Consider the following 24,460-nt stretch of genomic DNA (forward strand, 5'->3'; position numbering starts at 1 on the left):
AAAAAATTTTGTGAAAGGGATGATATCCAAAAACGCATCAAAATAGAACCTGGAAGCCATGATATCCAAAAATTCAACAAAAAAATGGCTAATTTACCAGTTTTAAAGGTAATACATATTTAATTAAGTATGAGTAATAGTTTTGTACAATTTGCTGCATTGTACCATTTCTTGCAAGGGTGTTTATTCATAAATAAATCTTAATTTTGAAAAAGAGGCAACAATTTCTAACCCCTGAGTCCTTGAACAAAGGGTTGGGGGAGCCAGAGTTCAATCTTGGCTGCATCACATAATAGTGTCAATTTTTCATATTTTTAAGAGGAAAATACATTTTTTTCCATTAAAAACATTTGAGTTTATAGTGTTAAACAAGTGAGAACATAAATTTTAAAATTAGGTCTGTTTGTAAAGTAAAAATTTACAACAGAGAAAAATCTAAAATTTCATTATGTGGTGGAACATACTTTTCATAGTAAGAATTAAAAATAAATAAATATATATGTATATAAACGATTGGTTATCTTTTTCCTTGCATTGGAACCTAAAATTTGTTTTTGAAAACTTCCTAATACAATTATGGAATAAAAAGAACAACTTGCAGCTGCCTCATTTAATTATGAAATCTCAAAACTTTTAACAGGTTGTAAAACCTAAACCATTTGAGATTCACCATAAATATTTTTTACACTTTCTTAAATATACAAAAAAAAGCAGCCATGCCAAGTTAAAAAAAAAAAAAAAAAAATCGAGACTGTGGGTGCTAAGCCACATTTTTTTTATTGAGTTTTGCATTTTTTCTAAAATAAATTAAAGAAATTAAAATATTATTGAAATGATGAATAAAATAAGCGTATATTAGGTAGAAAAGAGTAAAATTCCACCCAACAATAAAAATAATTGAAATACTTTCAGGATGCAAAAAGATTGAAATCTCAAATGAGGCATGCAACTTTCGGCGCAGCACGTGTTTGACGTCGTTGGCATGATTCCAAAACGTACGTTTTTGGCAGATATCGCGAAGGACGAAGATTCAAGGAGAAAAAATAGAACAAGTAAGAAATCGAAAACCGAATAATTTAAAAAATCGTATTTTTTTTCCGATTTTTGAGAAAAATAAGGCTTGAAAGAGGCAGAAAAGGAGGAAAGGTTTTAAAAGCCAACAGAAAAAGCCGGAATTCCGGCAAAAGCCGGAAAAATCTCATCCCTGATTTTTCCAACCCCCTCCCCCTTGGGACCCTTATGTAATTAATGAATGGCCCCAAACTACTTGCAGAGTTTTTGCAGGGAAACTCCTTAAAATGAGGATCTGTTGGCAACCCTGTTAGTGAGCCTAATCCCATCTAAAAGAAAACTTTCCCTATTAGCTGCAAATATTCTACTGCAAATGATTTACCTCTTCACAGACGTAGTAAGATCCTTTGATATAGCATCTATTCTTTTATGTAGAACCACTATCGATGGATGCCATGACCATGCGAATTTTGATGCACAATTTCTCTACCAGATGGAGTCACCTGGGCTCTCTTCAATGCAAAACTGCACTGAGAATTTGATTTTGCCAAGAATATTTAAAGCTGTTTAAAACCTCATTAGATGAGATATAAGACGAGATATGTATTCCGTTCTTTAAATCTTTATAATTATTTGTGTATTTATTTCTGGACAGTAATAAGAAGAGTTTGCTCAAAGATTTATGCTACCTAATTATGTAATATTGTTCTTTATACACTATCTGAATATCATATTAAGATAAGAATTTGAAGTTTGAATAAAGCTACGGTCCCATTTCAGCTAGAACTAAGTATTTTTGAAAGCAGCTCATCAGATCATTTTCGCTTTTAAATGACAATAAAAAAAAATTTAAGAAACAAATATGCCAAATGAAAGTGGAAACCTCTTCTACACATTTCTTTATTTGTTAAAATACAATTTTAGGCACACTGAGCTATATCAAACAACATTTCAAAGTCAAAATTACTTTGATTCAGGAATCAAGATTTAATAACTTGAATAAATGAAGTAAGATAATCGGCTTCTAAATTTTGTAAATCAGCTTTCAGTTTTTTTTTTCTCCACAGAATCCCATTTGGAATGGCAATGTACATTTAAGACGGCATATGCTACAAAAGTGCAAATGATTGCACATAATAAGACATTTTTTTCTTTAATTTTATTGATTTATTTTTTTTGTCAAGATATGAGCATTAAGCACCATTTTAAATTCTTTAAAATGCGGTGCTGTTTATCTGGAAAATTGACTTTGAACAACAAAGATTTATTGAGTGAGTAACACAGGTTTTTTGTCATGTGCAACTTCATCTAAACAAATGAAAACAATAGTTTTCAGTTATCTTAAATTTAGTCTTGATGTTGAACAAAACTCTAAACTAAGGCAAATTGAGCTATTTTTAAAGGTATTCTAACATTTAATTATTTAATGTGTTAAATAATAAAGCTTTTAGTACACAATATTTCTTTTTTCAGCCTAGTTTAAATGCTAAACATAGTAATATGATTTAATGTGTATGATGGCTATGAAAAAGTATTTTGCCCTTTGCATATTCTAAATCATATGAAAACACAAAGAGGTAAACAGTAAAATAAATTAAGTACACATTTACAACACAAATAACATTTCAGACACAGATGTAGCAGAGACAAAAATGTACATTCAATCAAACACAGAGAAAATATGAAAACCGATTTTTTTTCTTCCGGGTACTATAAACTATAAAACAAACCACTTAACAAATAAAAGTGAAATTTTTATATTAATGTTGTATGAATTCTGATGCAACATGTAATTACATTTTTCCAGATCTAAATTTTATTAGGATTCAAAATGAAAATCTATGACAAATAAAAATGTACAAATGATTTACTTTATTGAATGCTGAGAAAATGCATGACAATTCATTAGTTCGTAGATTCAAAGGTAAACTGAGCTAAATATTTATTTGGAAGTCACGAAGCTAGCCACGGATGTTTTAAGCAGTCAGAAGCTTTTGCACGCTCACTTGGATCAAAAGCTAGCATAGGAATTAAAAAGTCTGTGAATGCTTGAGCTTCCGATGGGTCCCACTCATATTTTTCTGTCAGAACGTCATACAAACCCCAAGGCTTTAGTTTAGTTATATGCCTTAGTTCACCTTAAAAAAAATAATAGCAAAATTTAATAAATAAATAAATTTAATATTAAAATAATAATCATTTCTTAACATCATTTATACATACAGACATTAGTTCGAATATAGCATGATAAAATGAAGAAATATAATACAGAAATATTTTTATAAGCATTATTACATTTTTAAAATAGATTTTAAAATATGTTGTTCAGGAAAGAACGCTTTAAATATTCAACTTGCAACTATTTTTAAGTTCTAATGCAAAATACATAACATTAAGTAAAATTCAATAAAAAAAAATTCATCCAATTTTTCTTTATTATTCAAAATCAACCTACAAATTTTCATAGCAAAAAGTTCACCAAAAATTAAAAATGAGCCCCCTTTTCCTTATAACAACATTTATTTTATAACTTGCAGGGTATATTAGTAAACTTATGCTTCCAAACTATTTCAAACACACTTCTCAACATTTGAAACAAACTATATCTCTTTTATGAGGGGGAAAAATTTAAAAAAAAAAAGGTAATGATGAAAACATGAAAACACTATCACATTTATTTGTTCAAATTGTAGGCATTCTATTTTAGTAAATTCTTTTACTACTGATGTTGTTAAATAGAAAATTTTTAAACTGAACTACATCTATTCAATGTGAGAGGCCATGTGTACAAACGTAAGGGGAGGAGGGGGGGGGGAATGTAACTAAATTATGATAAAATTCCCCCTAATACAAAATTTCAAATCTCAAAAGTAAAAGTATACATAAAATAAGAACAATTTTCAAACATTGTTACACAAAGCTAGATGTTACTTAAGCAGAGTACATTGGGAATTTGCAGCCATTAATTACTCTATCTTTAATTTATCACCTAAGCATAAAAGCTGATTGGTGTACAATTATCAAAATAACTGTTTGGTCTAACTAAACATAAGACACAGATTAGAGATTTTTCTAAGCAATTAAAACTATGTGATCAGTTTTGAAACAAAAACTGAGAAAATGGGAGGAGGGAACACGTTTTTTGTAACCATCTAATATAAATATTAATTTTTGAGAAAAAATCAAATTATTAGCAGAGAAGGGTAGTTTTTCTTAGTGATTATTGAAATTGCAGGGGTGGAAAATCAAAAATTCATTTCTGTATCAGCAAAAATGCCAATTTTGTATCAGAATGAACAGTTTTGTATCAGTATAATCACTATTTTGTAACAGAATGATCAGTTTTGTATCATGTAAATTCACAGTTTCGTGACAAAATCTTCAATTTTGTACACAGTCACTACACAGTTTGAAGCAAATACAAAACATTTGTAGCAAAAAAGTACATAAATATTTTTTATTAAACCCAATTTGGTAGCAATATTGTCATTTACAAAAAGTATACAAAACCACTTTTAGTAAATGTACGATCAATCATAATAGATACCTAACTAGAATCTTACTTTAGTTGGTTCATAGCAGTTGTTACAAACACGTCATGTATTTATTTATAGTATTACATGACACAGAAATCAAATATAGTACTTTAATTTAAAAATGCCTTTAGCATATTTATTACATTCAAAGCTAAAGAGAAAGAGACAGAAAAAGAGGCAAAAAAAAAAACTTTAAAAAAGATATTTATAATCAGTTTCTAACTATTACAAAAAAGGGGGGGCACAAAGGGGGGGGGGAGATACTAGTATATAGATGTGAATTTCTTTTTTACTTTGGTTTAAAAAAAATTTTTTTTTTTAGAGTTGATTAGCTGACTTAATAAGTAAAGTTTTTGGGTGCAAAAAACATTTCTTTAACAGAAAGATTTGAAAATAAAAATAAAGTTCAAAAAATTGCATGTATTAAAGATTTACTTTGAAGAAATAAAAGTTTTTACAACTCAACATGTAATGAATATAATTTAGAAACCATTACATGGATAAGTTATTCACACATACACAACCAAGCTTACAAACCTTGTTTAAATTTTCTTATATTGCATTAATATCCAAAATTTTACTTTTAATACTTGAATTAATAGGTCCCCCTTGCACTGACAAATAACATCTTGAAAGAAAAAAAAATAAGTAAATAAATAAATAAAATAAATAAATAGAGAAAAATTCCTTAAGCTTTACAACCTTTTTCAGTGTTTAGACATTTGAATATTTTTAAAATCCTTAAAAAAGAAGCTAAAAGTTCCGAAATTTTAATTAACAATTACTGAAGAATATATTTATCAATATTTGTATGAAAATGAACTCACTGCCTCTTTTCAGGCAATACATTAACATTACTTTTAACTTAATAAATTAGCTCATTTTCAGAAGTTGTATTTCACTGTCTGAACAAAGAAAAAAAAAAAAAGGATGTGGTCCCCATATTGCTGTTTTGTATTTTGATTTACACATAACCTGCCGTGACACATATTTGCATTTCATTTAACTTCGCTCAATGTCAACGTGTTACTTTTGATTAGTTCAAATTTCCCCCCGTACCAGAAAAAATTTCCTTGCTTGACATAAGTAGTATCCCGTAGATATTGCATTGATTGAACTATATTTTGTTTTATAATTTAAGCGGTATAGATGCAGCAATGCATGGCAGCCAGAAGATAATGTGCTAAATAAACTACTTTTTCAAATTTATTTTAAAAGAAATGAATGCATGTATGTGTGGTAGAGATCATATTGCTTAAATGCAGTTTTAAAAAATATTAATTTTAATATTTTTATGGACTCTAAAGACTTTTTTCTCATGAAATATTTTCTATTTGATTGTTAAAGATATTTTTGATCAAATAAATGAGTACGTAAAAGAATTAATGGAAAAAAGTTAATGAATGAATTCCGAATTAATAAGAAAATAAGTGAATGAATGAATACAAAAGGGAATTATTAAATGAAGGATGGTAAATGAATTAATCAATGAATGATTACGTATAAGAATACCATACTGGATTGCATAAGTAAATGAAACAAAATATTTCACTTTGCTCATCCTCTTTGCCTCGCATGCACTTGAGCATTTATTTGTACATTTAAAATACAAATAAGCAAAATAATATTAAGCAACTAAATACTGAATTGAATATAAGTAAGTCTAAATTAATATTTAAAATGTTTATAACAAGAACTTTATCATTTAATAATCACAAAACTATTTTTGACTTACAAGAAAATATTATAATGTGAGTATCAATTTTTGAAACTGGATTGAATCATCATATTTTTTTATTTTTTGAGGTAATTTTTCCTTGACTGGAGTATGCTACATATGTTACTACATAGTTAAAATATTACTAGATAGGTGGCGCTAAAAACAGAGTAAATATTTCACCATTCCACTTTGCCTCGATATTTTACTTTGCCCTACATTCCCCTACATCTTAATTTTAATCAAAACCTGAAATAATTATTAAAATAAAGAAATAAAATAAGCCAATTTAAAGCAAACTAGGTGAAAATAACTTCCATTTTTCAAAATTGTTGAAAAATTTAAAGGATGCAAAAGGATTTAAATTTAAAGCATAATACACAATTTTCAGCGAATATGAAGAGTTCTTTACCCCCTCTTTTACTTATATGCTTCTTTTTTGCTTTCAATGACAAAAATGAATGCAGCTGCTACTTTTTTTCTTGTAATAAATGTTTTTGTGTAATAAAATTGAATTTTTGGCGCAAAAATCGCGAATTTGGCCGTTTTGTATCAGGTTGTATCAAAATTTGAAAATTGGCACACGCTGGCGCAAATTTTCCACCCTTGAAATTGCGAATTTTGACAATGGGCTTTGAAATCAAAAAGAGAGAGAGAAAGAGAGAAGGTCAAGAAAAAAGAAGGGAACAAACAATTAATTTTTTAAAGAACTTTGAGGGGAAAAAATAAATATAGAACAACTCACCAAGAAAAAAAATTTAAGAATTTTCATTTTTAGTTCAAAATACAGAATTTTCAAAAAAAAAAAAAAGAAAAGAAGAAAAAGAAAACTTTGAAGGGCCCTTTTTGTAACAGGTCACTGAAACAAAGCACTAAAAAAATACTTTAAAAGACTCGTGACAGCCCTACAGTGACAAATGAAAAAAATTTAACGGTAGGGAGTCCCGAAGTTATTAATAGTTCTCATACAAATATTTGTAACTGACACAAAGAATCTATGATAAGTACCTTTTTTGTTGAAAAATTCTCTGGAATATTTTCCAGAAAATGCAATATGTTTTGGTATATCACCCAGAAGTTCTATAATGTGAGCTAAATGATCTTCATCTCTTGAGTAATCTTCTCCAGAATGAGGTTCAAACAGATAGTCCCCAGTTGCTAATTCAAATGCCTGAACAAGAAAAATGAAAAAAATGAGTGAAACTTTGAATTAGAACAAGTATGAACAAATTATATATACATATAAAAAAAAATATGTACAGTGGCGGCGATTCGGGGGGAGGGGTTGGCAACCCCCTTACTTTTTATGGTTAATTTCTTTATTTTATTTTTCAATTTAGAAACCTAAACCAATTTAGGATTTTTATATTTTTTTTAAATAATTTCTACTATAAAAATTAAAAAAAGTGTCAACATTTTCAGATCTTAATTATTTGTTTTACTTTGCATATCTGTTTACCAAACAGTATTTAATGCAAGCAGCACTAGCACAGCCAAAACTATTTTCTGGAGGGGGTTTTGTGATTAAAAATACCTTCTGGAGGGAGGGGGATGATTAAAAATACCTTCTGGTGGGGTTTTTTGATAAAAAAAATACCTTCTGAACGTGGTTTTTTGATCAAAACAGCCCTTTCATATGCGTAAACTACTGCATTAGAATTTGCATTTATGTTACAACCAATGGCTCTGGGGGGTGTTTTCACCCCCAAAACCCCTTCGCTGCGCCACGGGCAAGCAGTAACGTTTAATTTATGTATTCATTGTTTAGATATTAGTAAATCAATTGTTTTACTTAGTTTTCGTGAACATAGTTCATGAAAATCTAAAGAAAAACATGAGTTTAGGTTAGATTTGCATCAATTACATCTCATATGCTCTCAAGACCTTCCTAAGCAAAATGTTGTAATTTTTTTTCTTCTTTCATTTTTTCGCTGCCGCTAAAAGTCCTATGGTTTTTAATTTTTTTGCCCCCCCCCCTTTTCTGTCCCAATCGCTGCCTCTGATTATATATACAGTGAATTCTTGTTACAACGAATGCCAATGCAATGGAATAAATTTTCAGTTCTGATTTAATTTCCTTTACGTTGCTTGAATTCCATCATCAGGAAATTTCCATAACAACGAATAAAATTTGCGGTCACTTGAAGTTCGTTGTAACAAGATTTCACAGCATATACAACATGTCCCCATTTAACTTGAAAGACCTCTATTTTCACAACCATTAGTCCTAGATACATACTTCCAATTGCAAAAATGGTCAAAATGAGATGCAGAGTTAAGTTGATAAAAGGTTGAAGCGGAAAAATATTTAGAGCAAAAAGATAAAATCTAACTTTTTATATGACTCTCAGGCCCCCCCCCCCCCCCAAAGTTATATTTAAGAATATCACAATATATAAAATAAAAAAAAACAACACAAAAAAAAAATTGAAACGTTTACGAAAAAATTTCAAAGAGATATTAAAGTTCAAAAGGGAACGTGCTAAAAATGAGATAGTACATCGCCCCATGGCCGTTGAGAGCCAAGGCAGGCTTCTTGTCAGTTAGGTCGTCAGGGCTTCCTACTCCCATTAAATTACAAAACTTAAACAACTCCGACTCTGAGCCAGGCCCTCCTCAGACCCTCAAGGGTCGGGCCCCTAGTTTACGACTAGGCTAACAGGGTCTCTTGTCGGCCCTGCACCACCTTACCAGAAGAACACGGATTATAATAATAATTGAAGCAAAAAAAACAGTAAATATTTTCTTCCACTGCTTTTCTTTACTAATAACTAGTGGCACCCGCACGGCTTCGCCCGTAATAGAAAAATTAAAGGTCTTTTGGTTCGCTTGTATATTTACAAATAATGTATGGTGAATTTTCTCGCCAATTGGCTTGTACCGACGTTACAGTTCCACGTTATGATAATTTCGTATCTCGCCCATTGGCTTGTGCCCATGTTACGGTTCCACGTTATGATAATTTCATAATTTATGAGAGTTTTTTTTCTTAAAATTGGAATAAAAAAAGAACCACATCGAATTTTCGAAAAATCGCTTCGAGGTGCACACCCCCATGCTACATACTAACTTTGTGCCAAATTTCATGAAAATCGGCCGAACGGTTTAAGCGCTATGCGCGTCACAGACATCCTACGGACATCCTACAGACATCCTACAGACATCCTACAGACATCCTCCGGACAGAGAGACTTTCTGCTTTATTATTAGTAAGGATAAAGCAGAAAGTCTCTCTGTCCGGAGGATGTCTGGATGTCTGTAGGATATCTGTAGGATGTCTGTGACGCGCATAGCGCCTAAACCGTTCGGCCGATTTTCATGAAATTTGGCACAAAGTTAGTTTGTAGCATGGGGGTGTTTGTTCACCTGGAAGCGATTTTTCGAAAATTCGATGTGGTTCTTTTTTTTATTCCAATTTTAAGAAAAAAAATATCATAAATTACGAACTTATCATAACGTGGAACCGTAACATGGGCCCAAGCCAATGGGCGAGATACGAAATTATCATAACGTGAAACTGTAATGTCAGTACAAGCCAATTGGCGAGAAAATTCACCATACATTATTTGTAAATATACAAGCGAACCAAAAGACCTTTAATTTTTCTATTACGAGCGAAGCCGTGCGGGTGCCACTAGTGAAAAATAAAAGGAAGCATTCCTCTTCAATGTATAAAAACTTTACAAAAACTCTTACAATTTGGGCCCCTCCCCCCTCCAAAGCCGCCATATGGCCAGTGAAAACAAGGAGTAAATAGTGCTACAGTAAAACCTGTAAAGTTGACCAACCTTGTAGGTTGACTGCTTTTTTCAAGTACAGAATTAAACCTACATCATATAAATCAACCCCTATAAATTGACCACCTGTTTAAGTTGACCACTAAAGTAGTGCACCGCGGGTGGTCAACTTGCACAAGAGTTTCACTGTACGAGGGGGGACCCAAAAATAACCGGATTTTTGTTCTGAAATATTTATATATTAGTTTATTCACAAAATTTCTTTTATCTCCTTTAAAGTGTTCACCCTTAGATGCGATACACTTGTTAATTCATTTCTTCCACTGTTAGAAGCTCCCCTGGAACTCTCTAACTTTGACCATGTCCAGTGACCGTTGCAAAGTAGTTTTTACAGCCTCTACATCATCAAAACGCTTCATTTTCAGATTTTTTTTCATACTCGGGAACAGAAAAAGATCACAGGGGGCTAGGTCTGGCGAATACGGGGGTCGAAGAACGACTGGCCACCCCTGAGAGGCCAATTAGCGGTTAATAGTAAAGGTTGTGTGTGCGGGAGCGTTATCATTGCCAAGGAACCATCTTTCAAATCGCCCTAGCGAGCTCCAACTCACTCTTGTTTCTTCTAAATTTTCGTCAATCGTAAAACGACCACTCTCGTTGATTTTTTGGCAGGTTTTTTCAACGTTTTCATCATTTCTAGACGTTGAAGGGCGCTCAGAGCGAGCATGATCTTCGACATTCATGCTACCGCGTTTAAAGCGCCCAAACCACTCGAAGACTTATGTACGGCTCATAGCATCGGTCTTGAAAGCTTGTTGAAACATTTGGTAAGCTAATCCGTTGCCGACTTTTCAAGCAGGAGAAGCAAAATTTCAAGTTTAGTTTGTTCTTTTAAATCTTCCATGTAATGAGTTCGCAGGAGGAAAGAAACAGCACCTGAGAAAACCAACCCTACGATCAGACAGTATCAATTAAACTGACGCCACTTGCACAGCTGGTTTGTGAAGGTTTCTACTTGAGCCATCTAGCTGGAGAGCACTCTACTACATCTAGGATTGGCATCGCACCATTAGTCCGGTTTCTTTTGGGTCCCCCTCGTATGTCTCAAAAAGCAGACTTTTATATCTTTCATCTCGGTGGTTACTATTTTTCGTATGCTTATTGCAAATAATACACAGGCGTTCATATAACATCTCATTCTCTCCCGTATAGTTCAGGGTTATTCATAGCTGAGTTCACAGACTACTTAAAAGATAACAGTTATGAATTCCTATAAATTAAAATCTGGTTGGTGTGAATTTAGAGCTTCCTACAATAGACCTTACCATACAAGCTGTGCTCCATATGTCAGCTGAGTTCACAGACTACTTAAAAGATAACAGCTATGAATTTCTATAAATTAAAATCTGGTTGGTGAGAATTTAGAGCTTCCTACAATAGACCTTACCATACAAGTTGTGCTCCATATGTCAGCTGAGTTCACAGACTACTTAAAAGATAACAGCTATGAATTTCTATAAATTAAAATCTGGTTGGTGAGAATTTAGAGCTTCCTACAATAGACCTTACCATACAAGTTGTGCTCCATATGTCAGCTGAGTTCACAGACTACTTAAAAGATAACAGCTATGAATTTCTATAAATTAAAATCTGGTTGGTGTGAATTTAGAGCTTCCTACAATAGACCTTACCATACAAGCTGTGCTCCATATGTCAGCTGAGTTCACAGACTACTTAAAAGATAACAGTTATGAATTTCTATAAATTAAAATCTGGTTGGTGAGAATTTAGAGCTTCCTACAATAGACCTTACCATACAAGCTGTGCTCCATATGTCAGCTGAGTTCACAGACTACTTAAAAGATAACAGTTATGAATTTCTATAAATTAAAATCTGGTTGGTGAGAATTTAGAGCTTCCTACAATAGACCTTACCATACAAGCTGTGCTCCATATGTCAGCAGGAGGACCATAACCGGCACCTAATAAAACTTCCAAGCATCGATATTGCCTTGTTTGTATATCTTCAGTAAAATGATGGTGCTAAAAAAAAAATGTTTCAAATGTAAGTAGCAGAAAATTACAACTCTGACAGCACAATTTATTCGCAACTCCAGCCCTCGAATACGCTACCTTGCAGAGATTTACAAAACTGCTGACAAAACTAAAACATTGCGTTCCATGTGTTCATTTTGGGCAAAACAAATAGTTTGTTACGTGTATTTTTTTTTATTTGTGTAATTCATCATTTGGAATCGTCATTCGCAACAGCGTAACATCAAAAATATCTGATATAAACTGTGAGTACACATTTGAATAAATATCAGTTTTTCAATTCAATGAAAAAAAAATGAACTTAACAACATTGACTGGACATTTTTCCTTAACCTAATTCCACATAAATGATTTAAATAACCTTTGTTACTACAGTTTCCTATTGAAATAGACAGTATGCAAATAAATTTTCTTGAAAATATTTATAGCAGAACAGATTGAAAAATCCAGAAAGAACGTTAAGAATTTGAACAATAAAAAATAAAAGTTCGCCAAAAATCTGTTTATAGGGTTATGGTTTTAAAATTGTGTGAAAGAATAATGTATCTTGACAAGATTTCGAAATATCAGGTAAATCATTTCCATGACGAATGAATTAAATGCATGATTTCTTTGGATATCCAATCATATAGTCATAGAAATAAATTATCTAGTGTTAAACGTTACTCTTGACAGTCTGTCACGTATGTGCACTATGTGACAAAAATGTCAACAAATGCCGGAAATGTCACAAAACTGAACTTAATATGTACTAATGTAAAGAAAAAACGGTACAAAATGAAAATGCCGTTCGAAGCGAACTAAAAATTTATGAATTCCGAATTCAACATCGTGAAAATGGCTGCTTCAGAACAATTTACTGTGTGTTCTGCATAATTTTTTACTTTCATAATACTTTTTGATTTCTAATCTCTTTCTACGTGGGTCAGAATAACCAAAAGACTTTGAAAAATCTTTTCAAATGAATAAAGAACAAAAAATCATACATGCGAACAAAAATATCTATCATTTCCCAAGTTTAGAAGCAATTTATATGTTACAGCGTGCGTTTGTTTTAGTTTTTAAATCGGCCATTAGACAGTGGCTGCAGCACCCCCTATAGTTTGTTGGAGTTGCAAATTAGTAAAAATTTAAAGTGTGAAATTATTATCAACAATAAATATTTTAATTGAAGAAAAAGAACAATAGTTGATACGTACCACCCAACAAGCATTTCCCAAATCAGCTATTTTCACTTGTAAATCACAGACTTCATGAACAGGGTCTGGCTTGTGGTCCATTGGTTTGTCATTTTCTGAACAAAACACATACGAGCATATTTATTTTAATAGGAACTTCAATGAATTTAAAGCTATGACAAAATAAGTACCAAAAGCAAATAAAATCCAAGTTTAAGCAATAGTAGAATTATTTATAAAAGCAAATAAACTGCCAGGAGATATAAAGGTGGAAGGAATTGAGGCATTAAAGAGAGAGAGAGAAATAAAACATCTACCCCCCCCCCCCCCCATGTAATTAATCACAGGAAAATTATGCCTTTAAAATAGTCTCTAAATTTATAAATTTAAACTTAACAATAAGACAATAATGACAAGTATTGAGTGACATGAAATTTTTAACCAATACATAGCACATATTGTTAATTTGTTGATTGATACATACAGTAAACTCGGGATTATCAGCGGAATTGGGTGGCACAAGTAAAACGGATAATAAAAATCGCAGATAAGCAGCAAAAAAGCTAAATAGGGACAACAAAGATAAAAAAAATCCTTCCACAAAAACATAGCTGTATTAATACATAGTACTTCATACAGTGAAAATATATGCAGTACAGTTAATTTTTATTTATTTTTTTTTGCATTTTTGCAAAACAGAACTTAACATCAATAAAGTAGTGTGTGTGTGTGTGTGTGTGATGAAAAAAGAGCAAAAATTAAACAAATCTATATCAATAAAACAGAACATATATGTGTGTGTGTATGCTCCCCATACAAATCCAGTTTAAGTCGAATCTGGACCAAATTTGGCAGGGAGGTACTTGGGCACCCGAGAAGGAACATAGGGGGGTTTTCAAACGCCAAAAAAGTACCGAACCGTTCAAATTTTAACTTTAAGGCCCTAAAATGGCATTAAATGGCTCTTTTTACCTGAAATAATTATTCGATTTCTGTGATTCGGGTTCCCCATTCGAAAGCCTGCGAAAAACACCCATAGAGTTCCTTCATTTCCTCCGAATTTCAAAAAAAAAAAAGAAAGGCTGTAATCTCACTGGGAAAAAATTAAAACGCGCTGTTAAGTTTAATGGAACAGAAATTTTAAATTGAAAAATTATCGTTTGCGCGATCTCATTTTAAATTAGCGTTCAGAAGGTTGCCTCTTTTTTGTTTCTTGGTTGTAACTAAATAAAATTTTGTTTCTGTTTTGAGGTAAAAATTTCCCCTTTTGATTATTATTTGGCGATTTATCTCCTTTCTTTCTTTTTTTTAAAGTATTTTAGTCGTATTTATGGAGGGTTGCATTTAACGCATTCGGGAATTTTTGATTTGCCGTTTTCTTTCTTTAAGAATGATTATTTGGACAGGAAATTTTACAGTAATTTTTTTTTTCTCTAATTGAAGCCTGATTGTTGAACATGCGTGACTTGACAAAACTTTTATTTTCGAGGTAGGCCATGCAAAGCTAATAAACAAATAAAACAAAAACCATTATAAGTTTAACTTAACATTTTGTTGGAAAAAAAAACAGCCATTGTACTGAAAATTAAATGAATCAATTAACCAAGGTTTTAAAACACAAAATTTGCTAATTACTGCAGACAAGTGTTTCGGTGTTACAAGGATTCAATTCAGAGAAAATGTGAGCTTCAGGATGAAAAGTCATCCGAGGAAAGCAACACGGTGGACCAGGAGACAGTATAAATACCAAAAAGTGGAATTTAATAAAACAAAGAAGACAAAATGACACCTGGAGCCCAAATTTATTACATAATTCCACCAGGCAGAAGTTTCTTATTAGAACTTTTAACACTAAGAATTTGGTTATTCTGCCTTTCTTCCCTGGTATTAGTTTTCAGGTTTCTAAGATTCTGAAGTGATTCAAATTCCAAGTGGTGTTTTCTCCCATTAATAAAATTTTGTTCTCTTCTCTTAAAGATTCTATTCACCCTCTTAATTGTTCTGGTATTTATGAAATTGTTTGCAGTTGCAAACTCGGATACATCAGACAGATCCATTGTTCTTTGAAATTTTGTTTAAAAGAACATAAAAGCTATGTGAAAAACAGCTGAATAAATCCAGTATTGCTCAACACTGTTGGGACTCAAATCACTCTTTTGAGTTTAACTCTTATCAAATTATCCAAAAATGTCCCAATCCCTTAGATCTTGATTTTTGGGAATCTTTCCACATCCTGAGGAACATGTTTAATTTAGTTAATAATCCTACTGCAATTCCGTATTTTTCTTCTGTGTACTCCATTTTAAAAATTAGTTTAATTTTCCTATTATTTTTATGTAAATGTCTGTACATTTCCTCCTTTTATTTTTTTCATTTTTTGCTTTCTTATTTCGTTTTGTGATCAACTAATTCCAATTTGTTTATCCTTCACTCTTTTTTTTTTCTGCATTTCTGTATTTGTTACATTGCTCTCATACACAATTTTTTGGTTGGTAAATTTATCACTAATATATTCGGAGTGGTTTCATTTTTGGACACTATGCATTGTTTATGGGATTTCTTGGAAATTTATTGCTTAACGGTTTTTTCCTGGTGTAATTATATAATAAATTCTGGCTCTAGGAGTTCTTTTGTCTTTTTTTGTTTTGTTAAATTTCATTTTTTGGTATTAATACTGTCTCTTGTTCCATCCTGTCGCTTTCCTCCGATGACTTTTCACCCAGAAGCTCACACTTCTTTCCATTGAAAAGGGTGTTCCTTGTAACATCGAAACACGTGTCTGCATTAATTTGCAAATTTTGTGCTTCAAAACATTGGTTAATTGATTCATTTAACAGACATTGGTTTTGATGTAAAAACATTTATTCCTGGTTGTTGATTGACTCGCAGATAATCAGGAGTTTACTGTGAATGCACATATGGATAAGGGAAAACTAAATTAAACCTTTCTTCATGAGCAAAAAATAAATAAAAATATTAAAACTACAGCAAACATTTAGGCCAAGTAAAATATCAACAATGTGTTGCTTAAATATTTGCATCAGTTTTTGCTCCACTAAACAAGTTGAAAAAATATATAGCATGGTAACAAAAAACTACAAATAACATGCACAGGGTTCATACACTTTTGGTTAAAAAAAGTTCCCTGACTTTTCCAGGTTTTCCAGGTTGTTTTTTAGAAAATTCCAGGTTACTCGCTTCATTCAAAATTTAAGTTTAAATAATAATATTTTCAAAATAATTAAAATTGTTTAAAGTAGCGATGCAGAACTGAAACTTCTCCCCTTAGATTAAAAAAAAACTTGGTTTTTTTTTTCGTTTGTTTTCTCTGTCAAAATTTTAAGTTTTTTTTAAACATTTAGTTCAAAATTGTTTTAATTTGTTTACTATTTGTTGAAAACAGAGTACTTTCAACTTATTTTAGCATTTCTTTGATGTCACGCGTAATATTATAGCTTTTTGCTTGTAGTCCTGCAGCAACCTTTTAGCATCCGCTTTTGGTTTACAATACTTCTTTTTATTTTCTTATTAGTAGGTTACACAAAACATATTGAGCAAAATGCAAAGCTAAATTTCAGTATAAATATGATTAACTTGTTGCATCAATCGGCATACCATGTAATGCATAGTAACAAAAATCAACATCCGCCAATCATAGGCTAATGCCAATAATCTTTTTTTTTTTTTTTTTCACATATTAAAGGACGCTTACATTAAAATTTCAAACTTTCTTTTCCAGAAAGTAATAGTCAATTTTCAAAAATTCATAACTTTTTGCACATTTAATGTTATTTTCAATATTACACATTGATATAAACGTCCAATTCTGTTTCTGGAAGTTTAAGTCTACTTCCATTGTGCAAACGATCAAATATGGCGACAAAGTGAAAAATTTAAAATAATAAGTAGATTTTTGGATTTGTAGTATAAAAGTAGTAATAAATAATTAATAATCCTTAAAAAACTACAATAAAAGTAAAATAGTCAGTATTTAGCATATAAGAGTCTAAATCAATTAAAACAAAAAAAATGTTATGAAGATTAAATTTTGCATTTTTCCAGAAAATAATTAAATTATCCGGAAAAAAAGGGCACAATTTGTGTTGTTTTCAATAGTTTGCATTGCAATTAACATCCAATGCCGTTTTCGGGAACTTATGCACTTGAAAAAGTCTTGTGTACTTCCATCTTGGGAATGACCAAATATGGCGGCTATGCCCAGAAATAAGAAATAACTTTTTTTTAATTTGTTGCATGAAGACAATTAAAAAATAATAAATCTTCATGATAATACAATTCATTGAAAAGTTTTTATCACATTTGCGTCCGAGGCAGTGAGGATAAGATTAAGTTTTAAGAACAAAATTTTTCATTTCTCAAGAAAATTATTTCAAATAATAATAGAAAAACAATTTGCAGGCCATTTTTTGTTGTTTTCATCAGTTTTCAATTAAAGAAAACATCCAATTCTGCTTTGTTTTTAGAAACTTAGGCATTTTTGGATCGTATCTACTTCCATCTTGTGAATGACCAAAGATGGCAACTACGTTTCACACGTAGCTGAAATGATTTTCCGATCAAAAAAAAAAAAAAAAAAAACGATTTTCCCCGATCGACCCTCCCATCTACAGGTTGTGCTTCCGAAGCAGTAAATTGTCTTCTCTCCTGTTGAGTTTGTGCATAATTGCTGTTCACCTGATTTTTTTTTCCCAATGGCGGCTGCTGAAGATTTTTTGGGTCGCTACTTTTTTCATTGCTTTAAAATTGGTACAATTTTTTTTAAATACATCGATAAAAATGAAGATTAGGTCTTATAAAACGAAATCCCCTGGGAAAAAATTGGGAAAAGAAAAATTTTGGGGACACATTTGGAAAATTCCTTGACATTTTTGACTAAGTCATTTTCCCTGATAATTCCAAGTTTTCCCGGAGCGTACGAACCCTGAACCGAACAGAATGTTGTGGCAACCCATCTAAAACTTTAGGCAGTAGAAAGAAATGCGTTCCCCTCACTGACTCCATGCAAGAAAATCTTTGCTTTTTTGGCGCATTTTTCGTTGTGAAAAAAAAACGTTCATTTTTCGATTGCAGTTTTTAAGTGCCAGCGTCGGTTTAGATAAAAATTTACAATTTTTTTCGTGAAATCACAATAAAAACGAAGACTAGATCTCATAGTACTTAATTCCTTGGGAAAAAAAATTTTTGGAGGACAAAATTTGAAAACTCCCTGACTTTTCCCTGACATTTTTGAGTGTCATTTTCCCTGACAATTACCGGTTTTCCCGGAATTCCCGGAGCGTACGAACCCTGATGCATTGAAATTGAGTTTTACCTGGACAGGAAGCCACCCGCCTAATCTCAGGTTCTTTGGATTTCTGGTGACATGATGGTGTAAGTGTACTTTCAGACCTCTCCAATCTCCCCCTTGACATTAAATACGATTCGTCTGCGTTATCTTCGTGGCCGTTGCATAGGCCTTCTGCAGAAACAGAGAGACGAGGTCGTTCCACGCTGCCGATTCTGGGGATGTTTTCACTGGGAGTAGGACTACAATAGCCAGCTGATGGTGAGACTGATGTACCAGGGGAATGCCTGCAATCTGATTTCAAAATACAAATAGTTTGACCTAATTGAATGGTACTAGCTCCTTTTTTTTACAAAATCATACATAAAATGTTGGCACATAAAACAAGATTACTTTTTGAATAAACTAATAGTGGAACTTTAAAAGAAAGCTCCGCCAATTTTGATATTTCAAATTAACATCAACTTTTTTTTTTAAACTAAAGCTGCTCATTTAGGTTATTGGACATTTCAGATTTAATAAATTTATTATTTGTTGTAGAAAATATAACACAAAAACTCCAGAACCAGATGTGTAAGATTCTTGTTCATTCTATGAACTTAATGATGAACAAAGACTCAAGTTCCATGCATGAGCAATAAAATTTTTAAGATTTCACGAAACATTATTTGAATGATATTTTCTGGCTCATCAACAGACGTAACTTATGCAAAACATCTGTTACCAAGCAATTGAAATTATTTACATATTGTTCATGAATATATTCAAATTTTAATGGCATTACATGGGAAAAAAAAGTCCATGTTCTTAAAGTTCATGCAACAAAACAAAAATTTCTTTATGCAACAATGAAGGTACATTTATTTGGAGTCTTTGTAGGGTGTTGTGCAACGATAGGTCTGTTACCATGGTATAACCCTATAACATATATACTGTAAATCAATACTACCAAAAAATAAATAAATAAATAAATAAATAAAAGCAAAAAAAAATTAAGAAACAGAAAATGAGTGTCACTTGTCAGTTCATTTATCTCTCCTTTTCTAATTAACTTTGAAGGAATTGTCAGCTTCAAGTGAAATTTTCAGAACTTTTCTTATTATTTTTTTTAATCTTAAGAATGCTGATCATCTTTAAAACAAAATGCTTATTAATACGCATGAGAAAAGACATGCCAAGATTCTGAAACATTTTTTTTTTTTAATTTTCTTTTTCTTCTGTGACACAAAAAGGAGTCAAAACCAAAATGTAAAAACATTATTAAAAGCAATAAGTCAAATTAGAAAACTCAATACTTAAAATATTTTTACGATTGTTTACATCTTTTTAAAAAGTGTTTCATATGACTACTGTGATACAACAATTTTATTTATATTATTATTATTATTATGGTTTTTTGGGCAATGATGCATAAATAATGTAACTTTAACTTTTCTTTGAAACTTGAAATTAAATAAATTCTATTCAAACATTTCTATTAGCAGCCATTAGAGTGCTAGTGAAAAGGACGAGTAAATTTTACTTCCACACTTTGTTCTTCTCTTCTTGGTGCAAGTGTAAAAGGGAGGGTAGGGGAACTAAAGTCACAGCTGAAATGTTTATTGTAAATTGCAATTTTGCTTAAAGTTTTGAGTTTCCAACAAACTGTTTCTATTTCATTTTTTGATATTTTTTTGCGTGGTAATTTTTTCAGAATCAGAACTAAGATTTGCAATCAACATGCTCACACATTTTTTGGCTAGAAGAAGAGTACCTCACTTAACAATTACTGCTTTTAATAATGAAATATTTATATCATTTTTTAAAACTATGCCCCCCCTCCCCAAGAAAAAATCACAAAACTCACCACAATTTTCATCAGAGCTACCATTACATCGACTGTCATTATCTAACGGCTCTCTGTCTCCATTATCACCATCGCCCACTCGTTCCTAAAAAATATGGAAAAATGCAATAAAAACAACTACTTGTATTTTTTAAACTGTCCAATCATATTCCTTCTTCAATTAGTTTTGATAATAAATTGAAAAAGAAAGATGACCATCAAAGCGAAGAAGAAACATGACAGTCAAATCTCATTATCTTGAAAATTTTCATTAAAAAAATTTCTTAGTTCAAATTATACATTTAGAGCTTTTGAATATTTTTATGGCTTTATGACAAAATGCAAAAATAGAATAATCAATAATCAAGCATTTTTTTTTAAACTCAGATGTGACAACTTTTTTTTAATTTATTTTCTTCTACATAAGCAAAAAAAAATATATTTGTATATATTTTGAATTTATTTTAATTTTAATTATAAGGTTCAAATATAATGGTCAAGTATATGAAAGAGAAGTACACATATATTTTTATTACTTGTATATTACCTGATTTAAATTTTCTTCCATTTCTAACTCTTCTAATTGCTGCATCTGCATTTCTAGCAGTTCTTGTTGGCGCTTTGCCTTTTTTCGCATTTTCTTTTTCTTGTTTTTAGACATTTTGGTATTCGGGTTCGGCCCTCTAAATTCTTTAGGAGCTGTGCTAACTAAAAAAAAAATCACAAACATATAATAATAATCAATCATGAAAAGAGTACCATAGCTTAAAAAAAAAAAAAGCCTAGCATTCAAATCAAGCAAAAACATTTGCTATTTGTACTAAAGTGCAAGGTTAGTGGGAATCATCGATGATCGCAGCAGAAAAAAAAAATCTTTCAAGCTTTTATTTTTGAACCCCCCGACACACAAAGGAAGGGGGTTATAAGTTTGACGTGTCTGTGAATCTGTTTGTGGCACTCTAGCCCCTAAACGGATGGACCGATTTTGAAGAAAAAAAATGTTTGTTCAAAAGGAGAGTTTATCGAGAGTGTTTTCAGCTAGGTTGCGTCTTTGGATGACATTAATTAATGAAGATATTAATTAAAAACCTGTAAAAGGTTTTTGCAATTTTTGCAGTGAAAACATAGTTAAAATTTTTAAAATTTAATACCAAAATAAAAAGAACTTTTTTCCATGTCTGATAGAATGTGTTTGGAACTACCATGTTTCATAGAATTCGAATTATGACGTTTTTTTTAAAGCAAATTTTAATAACGGCTAAGCCTTTATTCACGCTATTGATAACCGAATTCACTGTTGCCTGACAAGGAAATAAAACTCAATGATTGAAAATTTTTATCTGTTGCCAGTTTCTATTTAATAGCAAATAAAATACTTGACATTGATTTTTAATAATATAAGGCTTTTACAATTGTTTTCAATTTTCCCTCTTGATTCTACAGTTGCGACTTAGTTGGGGTTTTTTTTAATTTTTAATTTTATCCTTGCTTGCTTCAACGAAATTACAAAAATCTAAGATAAATTTTAGGAAACAAAAACAAACATTTAAAGACCTAAGATAAAAGAAAAAAGCCTTATTGTATAATAACAAATTTGGTGGAAATATGTTCACCAGTTTTAGCTGCAGGATATCATTTATGAAGGAAGTTGAATCATACTGGAGAGTAGTTTGTTACCTAATTTAGCACATGAATCAGGCATGATTTTACTCAAGGAATTGTTTTAAAAAAAAGTCAAAAATATCTATTATGTGGTGTGGAAAGTCCAAACTGTGAAACTTTCTTCCCAGCTTGTATAATGCGATACAACATTACCGTCTAACACAACACAAAAGCAGAATTTGCATGATGCATGAAGCCATAACTTTACTAAATGCAAGATTTAACAGAAAAATCATCATTTTACAAAGAATTCTTTTAGTGCAGTAACTGTGCAACTTTTTTTTACTCGAGGGCCTCACCTTTTAAAAAGATGAATCCTGCAGCCCAGAACACACATAAAATGTAAGTTCTTTCTAGTTACTACCTAGAATTGTTCATATTCCTACACACTTATTATTTTATTAATATATGAAAGCACCAGCTGTTTTCTGTCTATTTGGCTCCAAATTTTCAACAATAATTCCTAATATTGAAATAAGAAGATCAGTTATTTACGTGGTTTACGATTAACATTGAATACAACCAGTTTTGGTTATTTTTTTTTTCAGAGTAGTATGGTTTTACAAAAACATATAATCTTACTACTATTATATATGCGACAGTTTGTCTGTATGGATGTATGGATGTTTGGATGTTTGTTACTCTTTCACGCAAAAACTACTGAACGGATTTTGATGAAACTTTACAATAATATAGCTTATGCATCAGAATAACACATAGGATAATTTTCGTCCCGTTATGGGGGGCAAAACCCCCTTAGGGGGGCAATAAAATACTATTTTCGTAGAAATTCTCTAATATAGGGATGAAAAAAAATACTTGCACATATTTACATTATGTGTCCATCGAAAGCTCTGATTTTTCTGCTGAAGATGGCACCTATTCGAAATTTCTAAGTATAATAAAAAACGAGTTATGAGCTTTTTAGATCCATGTTCGAAGGCTTTCCTCAACTCAATACAGTATTTAGTGTATCATCTCAACTCCCTGTCGATAGCGACAATTGTTGAATTGTTGACTTTCTTTGCTTTTCGTGATTGTTCAAGGCTTTTCTCAAGTCAAATCTTGAAGTAAGATTTTTGCACAAGATTGGCAAATAATACATAATTTGGCTGATCATTTTCCATTTAAACGGAACTTTAATGTAATTAATGGTTTTTAATATTATTTATGCTGATTACTCATTATCTAATCAATCAGCAGATCGCCAAAATTTTTGCCGAAAGATTTCCGTAGCTGATGCATTTGGCAGTTTTTTTCAATGTTGCTGTTTTTGAAGCCGAAGACTACGTCATAATAATTCTCAGCTTTCACCATGTAAACAAAATATCGCCAATCAAAGAATCTTTAAAAAACTTTTTTTACTGTGTTAAATAATCCAGCAACTAAATTAGGCAAATCCATAAACAGCACAAAAACTTATATTAATTTTCCTTTTTGCACAATGTCAAACAATCGCCAAATTTTACTACTTACTTTGGAAACATTTCGGATGAAACTGTTTAGCGCCATTTTATGGCGACCAAAAGTATCTCAGCACCTGGCAATAATATCTCAACGAAAATTAATATCATATCGTTCTACAAAGTAAGGAAAGAAGGGGGGAGCGTCATCGAAGGTATCCCAAAACGATTCAAGCAAATTCGGTAAAATCGCACTAAGAGCCCACAATGATTGAAATTTCCCAAAATAACTAAAGCAAGTATAAGGGAATTACGAGCGCGGCTATATTTTTTTTAAAACTTCGTACTTCAATAGCCATACAGAGAAGGTTTTAGACTCCATGTTAAAAAAAAGTATCAAGAGATTAATCTTTTTAAACACGAGAAGATTAATTTCATGTTTTGGAAATTTTTATATGCTTAAATATAGTGCTTTCGTTTCTAAATCAATACGACTTTGTTTTTTATACTTATTGCTATTTTAGTTTTAAGGGTAAGGAAGAAACTCGATTTTTAATCACGTCAAAAAGATGTGTTTTAAATTCTTTCACTTAAAACAGAAAACAAATGCAAGGAACGATTTTTCCTCATAATTATTACTGACCCAGGCCGGGTATTTTTGCTAGTAATTTCATAAAATAATTAGTATGTGCAGTCTTTATCAGTAGTGCCGAACCCTTTTTTACCTGACAGATGTACCTCACATTAAGATGATTCTGGCAGGTCAGAAAACATGTAACATTCAAATATATTTGACTTTTTTTATAGATAACAAGTGAAAATATGGAAAATACAAAAAATGAAAAACCAAAAATTGTTGTTATGATTACTTACATACTCGTTTCATTAATGCAAAGTTTCTGTGTTTTAGAAAACAATTTCTGACCATTTGGCTCCAAATTTAAAAAATTTGGTTGTTTTGGTAGTTTCCAAAACATAGTTTTCTATTCATAAGACTGAACCTAAAAATAGGGCAGCTGTATATCAGCTTT

At 31.3% G+C, this 24,460-nt stretch overlaps 1 protein-coding gene across 1 annotated transcript in view; it reads right to left on the bottom strand.

Moving 5' to 3' along the window:
• Positions 1 to 1,895: 1,895 nt before the first annotated feature.
• The window catches only part of LOC129234251 (SRSF protein kinase 3-like), a 50,703-nt gene continuing 28,138 nt past the window's right edge, over positions 1,896 to 24,460 (bottom strand). Inside the window, exons 9-15 of the mRNA XM_054868231.1 lie at positions 20,912 to 21,072; positions 20,386 to 20,470; positions 18,567 to 18,833; positions 13,256 to 13,350; positions 11,937 to 12,044; positions 7,273 to 7,435; positions 1,896 to 3,149 (exon numbers count right to left, since the gene is read on the bottom strand). Coding sequence (XP_054724206.1) covers positions 2,965 to 3,149; positions 7,273 to 7,435; positions 11,937 to 12,044; positions 13,256 to 13,350; positions 18,567 to 18,833; positions 20,386 to 20,470; positions 20,912 to 21,072 — 1,064 coding nt within the window. The 3' untranslated portion in view covers positions 1,896 to 2,964. The remainder of the gene's footprint in view (positions 3,150 to 7,272; positions 7,436 to 11,936; positions 12,045 to 13,255; positions 13,351 to 18,566; positions 18,834 to 20,385; positions 20,471 to 20,911; positions 21,073 to 24,460) is intronic.

This window comes from Uloborus diversus, chromosome 1 (genome assembly GCF_026930045.1).
Source record: "Uloborus diversus isolate 005 chromosome 1, Udiv.v.3.1, whole genome shotgun sequence".
Lineage (NCBI taxonomy): Eukaryota > Metazoa > Arthropoda > Arachnida > Araneae > Uloboridae > Uloborus > Uloborus diversus.